Source organism: Mercenaria mercenaria, chromosome 17, assembly GCF_021730395.1.
Source record: "Mercenaria mercenaria strain notata chromosome 17, MADL_Memer_1, whole genome shotgun sequence".
Taxonomy (NCBI): domain Eukaryota; kingdom Metazoa; phylum Mollusca; class Bivalvia; order Venerida; family Veneridae; genus Mercenaria; species Mercenaria mercenaria.
Window position 1 is genome coordinate 63,050,764 of NC_069377.1, and position 8,654 is coordinate 63,059,417.

The 8,654-nt window shown below is 33.4% G+C and overlaps 1 protein-coding gene across 1 annotated transcript; it reads right to left on the bottom strand.

Moving 5' to 3' along the window:
* Positions 1 to 328: 328 nt before the first annotated feature.
* On the bottom strand, positions 329 to 1,342 carry LOC123535821 (uncharacterized). The gene has a single exon (XM_045318573.2). It carries the CDS (start codon positions 1,340 to 1,342, stop codon positions 329 to 331), a length of 1,014 nt encoding a protein of 337 aa, XP_045174508.2.
* Positions 1,343 to 8,654: the final 7,312 nt, after the last annotated feature.

Below are 8,654 nucleotides of genomic sequence, written 5' to 3' on the forward strand. Positions count from 1 at the left end.
TCAACGAACCAAAATATTCTTTCAATAACTTGAACCATACGATACCTTTGTCATTTAAACTTACAAGTTCTATTTTCTTAAAATATTTTTCTTTATAGTAGATAATTACACCACCACTAAACCTTTTCGCTTTACGATTATATTTAGGTCTCGGACATGTAAAAGAACAGTAACCATTAATATCGATATTACTTGTCTTAGAGTTCCATGTCTCACTGAAAAGTAAAATGTCAAAATTGTTTATATAACGCAAGAAGTCACTATCATCTAATTTGTTTGCAAGCCCTTGTATATTCCAAAGAAGGAAATTTAACCGCCCTTGACCTTCCTAGATGTCGCCAAGTGGTGTTTCCCGGAACAAACTACCATTAATGTACAGTTTGTCATAACGAAGAACTGCTTCCTTGTTTTCATCCCTGGCCTTAATCAGTTCTGGTATAAGTTTTTTCCTACGATCCTGAATCACTTTAGGGTATTGATCACTACACCTTATAGATATGGCATCCTTTCTTTCCAACACTTTCTGTTTAACTTCAATTTTGTCCGGAGTATGGTTAAATTTAGCTACAATGGGTCTCTTTTTGCCCGGTGTAAATTTTCCAATACGATGCGCCCTATCTATTTGAATCCTAGTTTGCGCGTCAGCCATACCTAAATCATTTTTACAGAATGTGTAAATTTTACTGCAGCAGTCTTCATTTTTACGGGCCTCTGCGCTTATGTCTTCATCAAAGTTAAAGAAAAGTAAATTATCACGCATGGACCTTGACTGCAAATCGATGACTTCCTCTGATAATCTATGGGTTTCCTGCTTTAATGATTCACACTCAGACATCACCTTTTTATTTGATTCTAGACCAGATTTCACTTGTTTGTCAATGTCACATTGTTTTTTCCTGATCTCATCATTTGATTGCGAATCAAAATTTCTACTTACTTCAAATTCAGTTAATTTACTGTTTTGTTCATGTACTTTGCTCTCAAGCGATGAAACACGCTGATCTATAACGGTCATTTTCTGGGTCAAGTTGCTAATCTGGCTTTCAATAATATCCAATTTATTTAATCTTTTGTCCATTGCCTCGAGCTTTTCCATGATTGCTTGATTGATGGGCATTGTAGGCATTGAAGATTGTGTACACTGTTGTTGATATTGAGGTGGGGTCATAAACTGGGTATGTGGAGGTAAAAATTGACCTTGGTATCCAGGTACTTGTGCTATAAAGTTACCATTAGGGGATGTAGCCACCGGACTCTGGTTTGACATAGTTAATCTTTTTCCAGGTTGTTCAAACAGAAAATTTGGTGAAGCCTGAGATTTCGTTCGCTTCCTTCTACCCATCAAACCCTTTCAAAAAGTTTCAAAGTTTTAGAGTTCATCCCGCCAAAACGTACATCCATGAAATTTGATATAATCTCACTGTTTATTGATAAAACAACTCTCACTACAGTTCACTGTTAGGTAACCTTCACAAATAAGAAAAATCCAAATACTTATTAAGTCAAAAAGCACTTTTAAATCCGATTTTCACTAAAATTTTAACAGCTTGAAAATAAATCCGCCATATTGTCACGTGACCATATAATATATTTATCATTACCTCGATATGATTAGCTCGATATTTTGTTTAGCTCGATGAGATTTTTCAGTCCCGTCAACATACCTGTACTGTTTTTACACCTGGTTTCGTCGATATCACAGCTTGTCAAAAAATATCTATGTTTTTGTAAGGTGTGAAAATCAACCTATTGTTGTCCGGCGATGTATTAATCATATTCAAGTTAGTTTTTGTGTTTGTTTTGTTTGTTATTTAATCTTTAATCCAATTTAAATGTCAGAAAGTTTGCATTTAATTCCCAATAATCGTTATAAAACACAGTGCAAGCAGGAAAGCTGTTTTCAAATATAAGAACTGTTTTGATGAAATAATTTCCGTTTGACGGAGTAAAATTCTGCCATTTAGGATTGAGTAACAATATGTGTATATTACTGGCAAATTTTCGTTATTGAATCACAGTCAAAATGATTACTCAACTAGGAACGTTACCGCTGCATTCTGACTTGTTTAGGGAAGGAATAAAAATGCTGTTTAAATGTATATTTTGAAAAATTAAAAAGTTGTATGTATGTATTTAATCAAGATGTGTTTAAATTGTAAATGAAATTAAGATCGCATTTACGTTTTATATTATTTTTTTCCCTTTCAAACCCTCTGAAAAATGCATTGGATATACTGACAATATAGACGTCCAACACAAGTACAAAGAAGTCTCAGATAGTCGATATCGTTACGTCGAAATTCGGATACGTCGATGCAATTTTTACAGTCCCTTGAATATCGAGATAACGGTATTCGACTGTATATATATATATATATATAAGGGCAGTATAGACAAGCACATGTAGTATATTAATCACATGTTATCTTATTGAAAAAAACAATTCTGACGTAAGTTGGAAAAAAAAAGTTCTATATTTTTGTTAATGCTGTACAGAAACATAGTTTTTGTTATTTTGTCTTGCAAGTTCTGTTGCAAGTTTACATGAAATTGAAGTGTTTCATGATCTATTTTTCAAACAAATTCAATTTTAGAATAATTTGCCATGACCTCCATTGTTAACAGTTTGGAATACAACTTGGTTTGAGTGAAATGTTATTTTATCTCACAGTATACAAGAAGATATTAATTTACATCAATGCCTTTCGTGTCGCAAAGTCCTATATCTCAGAGTAACATCTTCCAAAGGATATATTCAAAACTAATGGTGCATATCCCTCCAAATCAAAGTGACCGTCACCCATGAAGTTTAAGGAGAAAATGCATCTCTAAGAAACCTACAGTCGTTTAGCTGCTTCGTTCGAATCTACCCTGAAGATAATGGCATAACATTTATAGGTGCTGCAAAATATTCATATGTTGTTTATAGCTACGTACATATAGTTATAATTATACCAAATTCATTCAGAATAAAGTTTTAGCGATTAAAACATTAACATAAATACACCGTGCAATGTCAGATGTATCATGTGTAATTTTCATATAAACTGCCAATTGTTTTCGAAATGTTTTATTCCATATATCTGGATGATGCCTGTCAATGCAGATCAACCTGTTGCCATGATTAATGGCAAAGCAATCGTGCAATTTATGGTCTAGGTCTCGTATCCAATTCCTATATATATTAATTTAGTTCTCATCTTAGAGGAAGATAATGCTTATAATAACAAGCTTCGCATAAAAAGCAAGCTGATGATAATTTAGTCTATAGTCCACATTGTTACAACGTGTTTTTATTACAATCAATGATGTATCCATTCCCTCTTTTCATTAATTGAAGTTAATAACGTTAGGTGTTTTAAAACATGGAGATTACAGTTTCCTTTAGATAGCAAATACGATTCTACATAGGAATCATGACATTTATATATGCAAATTACGATTGATTCTACATAGAAATCATGACATTTATACATGCAATTTATGATTTGCTTACACAAAGTAAACCCATGAAAAAAGGAAAAAAGTTTTCAGCCGCCAGCTCTATCCATATTATACTGGACTCAAAATCCTACATTTTGTGATTATAATGTTGTTTATCGCATGGTGATATTTTATAACAAGAGGGCCATGAAGGCCCTGTATCGCTCACCTGACCTACTGACCTAAAGATCATCAAGATAGTTTCATTAAGATATGGTCATAAATGCGGCCTCTAAAGTGTTAACTAGCTTTTCCTTTGATTTGACCCAGTGACCTAGTTTTTGACCCCACATGACCCAGATTCAAACTTGACTAAAGATCATCAATATTAACATTCTAGATAAGATTCATGAAGATACAGTCATAAATGTGGCTTCTAGAGTGTTAACAAGCTTTTCCTTTGATTTGACCCGGTAACCTAGTTTTTGACCCCACCTGACCCAGATTTGATAATGACCTATAGATCATGAAGATTAACATTCTGACCAAGTTTCAATAAGATATGGTCATAAATGTGGCCTCTAGAGTGTTAACTAGCTTTTCCTTTGATTTGACCCGGTGACCTAGTTTTTGAACCTACATGACCCAGATTCACACTGGACTTTGAGATCATCATAAGTAACATTCTGACCAAGATTCATGAAGATACAATAATAAATGTTGCCTCTACAGTGTTAAAAAGATTTTCCTTTGATTTGACCTGGTGACCTAGTTTTTGACCCCAGATAACCCAATATTGAACTCGTCCAAGATTTTATTGAGGTAAGATTCTGACCAAGTTTCATTAAGATTGGGCCAATATTGTGACCTCTAGAGTGTTTACAAGCTTTTCCTTTGATTCGACCTGGTGACCTAGTTTTTGACCCAGATGACCCTATATCAAACTTATCCAAGATTTTGTTGAGGGTAGCATTCTGACCAAGTATCATTAAGATTGGGCCAAAATTGTGACCTCTAGAGTGTTAACAAGCTTTTCCTTTGATTTGACCTGGTGACCTAGTTTTTGACCCGAGATGACCCAATATCAAACTCGTCCAATATTTTATTGAGGGTAATATTCTGACCAAGTTTCATTAAGATTAGGCCAAAATTGTGACCTCTAGAGTGTTAACAGTCAAATTGTTGACGACGACGGACGGACGGACGACGGACGACGGACGACGGTCACAGGGCGATCACAAAAGCTCACCTTGAGCACTTTATGCTCAGGTGAGCTAAAAACACGTGTCGTCATTGAAATACAGGATGTCATCTGCTCAAAGATCGAGCTAGAAAAAAATATACATTTAACATTTCTACACTTGCAAATGATTGTCATAAAGAGAAATAAATTTTGCATGTCACTTAGAAATAACCATCTATTTTTATTTCAACTATGTCACTAAAATGCAAACCTACATCATTTTTTAAGGTTACAACAACAACAACAACAACATTACTTTTATTCACCCAAGTATTCAAAATACAATATGGGGATAATGGAACAATGTAAACATATAATACAATCATTCCGGTACAAGGTTATTATTTTAATTAGAGTAATAGGTTCTTTTGTCGACATAAAACAACAGTAATATTGTTTTTTTTCTTTAAAGTGAAAAAGGAAGATGTCAAGAAAAACAGAAAAAATCTGATTCTGAAGGAAAGACAATATAGCTTTGTAGATATGAAGGTTGGAGGGGGTTATATTTATGAATAAGAATACGTATAGGATAGACAACGACACGAGTTTTCTATCCGACTTAGACCACGCGACATAAAAACTGCAATTATTGAAAACTCTCCCACGCGTTCTATAGAAATTAGGATTAACGTGTTTTTATAAGAGTAATATCAACTTTGTACCGTTAGCGCTTAATTGTCAGTAAGGCATATGAAAGAATGCAGATTATTTGTATAAATTCAGTTTTACTCGAATGCCGGATTTACTAAGATTTAATGTTCATCACTTTGAGTCATTTGCAATCACAAAATTAATGCTAAACAGTTAATCATGGATTTCTCAAAAAAACTCAAAATTGGACTGCATGCTGAACAATTAGTTTTTGTGAGGAGTTTGCATGTTGGCGAAACACGATGAAGATACGTTGATTCGTTGATTCAAGAAGATAGCCAGGTTATTTATTTATTTATCTATTTATTTAGTTAGTTATTTATATAGGATTTAGTTAGTGCGTAGATGCTCGTAGGACTACGAATACCTTTTACTATATCGTGCCCTTCTTGTAAGAATGATGTAGTTGTTTTACTTTCTAACTGGGCCAAGTTGTTCGAAACTTTAACGGACTGTAATTCAGTTTAGTTTAGTTTATACTAATTTGTTTTAGCTCGATTGTGATGAAAGCTTTAACTGTTTAAGCTTATTGTAACCACTCTCGAGTCCGTTTCCTATGAAAACTAGTACTGGGGTCATATGCGAAGTCACGGTCGTGACCCCAGTGATGCTCGAACCCATGACCACTGCATTAAGCTGTTAATCTAACCGCCTGTTAAATTTCTATTTATGATACTAGTCTTGGTGGGTGGGAAACACTTGTATGATGTTTTGATTTTACTGTTTAGATGGTTTAGTGTTTATAATCCTTAACAAGTACATTTGATATTCTAAGTTTTCTAAACTGTCGAAATCTACTGATAAAGTTAATCGACCGTTAACTCACTCGCCTGTTAAAGTTTCGAACAACTGGATCCAGTTGATTGCAAATGTAAGGATCGTGCTGACATGTCTTTTTTATAACAAGTGAACATAAAAAGTTACAACTGTTGGAAACGTTTCAGTGAATGTGTAAATTACGTTTTTACCCAGTTGGTTCTACACTACAAATTTGTAGTTTATTGATATTCATTTTTATTGATATCTAATAACATGGGGTCATTTTTACAATATTAATATTTAGACGTTGTCAACTGAATTTACCTCTAAGTCAGTCTTATTTTTTATCCCATTGATAACTGGTGAGAATATTGCAAGGTCATTTAACTCCGGCGTTAGCCTGTATTGTTAGATGGTAAACTGACACGAAATTCACGCGTTTTTTGCCCAAGTTTCCCCCGATATATATATACAATGCTACTGTTGTATATGAAATATAGACGGGTACAAGTCTGCTTTGCGATTGGCTATTTACGGATTATCGTGGTCTAATGAAAATATAGAACACCATGGGAATCGAAAACCCAGGTAATACGATTACAACAATTGCATGATTTCCATGAATAAAGTAGTCCGGCTTTACGAATGAAATACTATAATTGGTATCAATAGTGTCTACTCTTTCACGGTGTATTAACCACGCATCATTTAGTGACAGGTATTTGACCTAATTCGAGAGAAGGATTTAGCATAATTTTATTTATTCACTCTATGGAAAGCATAAGACTTTTAGTGTAAAAAAGGTAAGAGACAGCACATAAATTATTCATTAAAAAAGACATTATCTACGTTTGCTGTAAAAACTGACTTAATATTTCAAATAAGTGTGTGGTATTTCGAGAGGCATTGGTATTGTCATGTAAAAACATTTAGGGGAAAAAAGGTAATTGAGGAAGTTAGCGTACTTCTGACATTATTATTCTAACAAATTTACACAAGTGTTTTTAGAGTAGGAACATCCTTACTAAAAAGTGTTGTTTTAAAACGAAAATCACTGGTACCATGGATAATGTTACTAATGAACCTAGTTCTAGATTGCTGAAAAAAGTCACATGAAAATAGATAATGTTTTTCCGAGCCAGTTTCATCACGGTTACAAAGAATGCACTTCCTGTCATTGATTGGGGTGCAGTTTCAATTGGTAGTCTGTAATTGGCATTCCTGAATTTAAAGCGGGTGATATAGTCAGATTGAGAAAGTAATGCAAAATATTGTTCTAACTCGAAACAATCTTTAAAACTCGTATATATTTGCCCCTTATTTGATTGATTAATCTTCTCGAACCAAGATTGCCTAAATTGGTCTATCAAAATCTGTTTTAAAGGCGACACAATTTAAAGACGAGTTATACATATACATACAAATTTCAAATGGGTACCGCTGTCTGCAATATTTTACCCATCATTGTGACGTGATCAAAGTACTCTTCATTTTGAAAACAAAAAGCTGGTATAGTATCGTTATTTATTAGCCTTTTTCGTGAATCTAAGCCTTTCAAAATTATGTAGTTTTTTTTTCATGAAAACTTGAAAATGGTTATTTACAATTCAGTTGAATTCATAAATATACAAAATGTTATCTTGGTATTAAAAAATAACCATGTGCTACGAACTTTGCGTGACGTCACCAGTTTCTTACAAGAAACAGTGCGCACTTTTGGTAGCTAGAACTAACCAACCTGCCCCTATAATCAAGTTATTTTATTTTGTAAAACAATATGTTATTACAGTTTGTATTATCTAAAGCTCCCAGTCTTTAAAACCTATTTCTAATTGGCAATGTATTTAAGTCGTTTATCAAAGTTTTGTGTGTTATTAATTAGCATGTTATGAATTCATTTGATATTTTGCAGTTTTGGCCAGCACGGCTATTTCGACGGGAATTTAATTCGTGATGTAAATAAACTGATGTTAATATCGTGTATGCAAAAACAGTCGAACTAAATGAGATCATACGGATAATGAAATAACAACAATTAGTTTGTGTTTTGAGCTGTGTTTTTTGTCTGGTATGTTAAATGGTTGCTCAGGAGACATGATACGCCTCATAAACTTGATTACGATAGCAGCAGTTATGATTTTATCTTTTATCTTTTCAGTGCATTATGCCAATTATGAATACAGTCAAAATCTTTTCAGGGCTTTCAAATACAGCAGTTTTATGCCAATATCATACTGGGAGGAATACAGGTATTTTTTGTCTGTTCACATGTAGACAATTTAATATATCATATTTTTAATCCTAGTCATAAAACTCACTAATGCAATATCACCATGTCTTATAATAATTATAGTATTAAATGTATTATTAACTAGTAATTGTATTATATAATTTTAAGTATAAAACGCTACTTTACGATGCATGTCGTATGTGACAGGAAACCATATTTGACAAATACCCCCGGCAATGGAGTGCTGCTGTGTATCGTCTTAAATTTTGCATTCAATGCTGCAATATATTTAGTATATTTTCAGATGTCGAAAATCATGAAGTTTTTTTTACATGACAGCGGTAGATC

Excerpts from the sequence above, each read along its gene's own strand:
- LOC123535821 (XM_045318573.2), bottom strand. The coding sequence starts at position 1,342 with ATGGGTAGAAGGAAGCGAACGAAATCTCAGGCTTCACCAAATTTTCTG.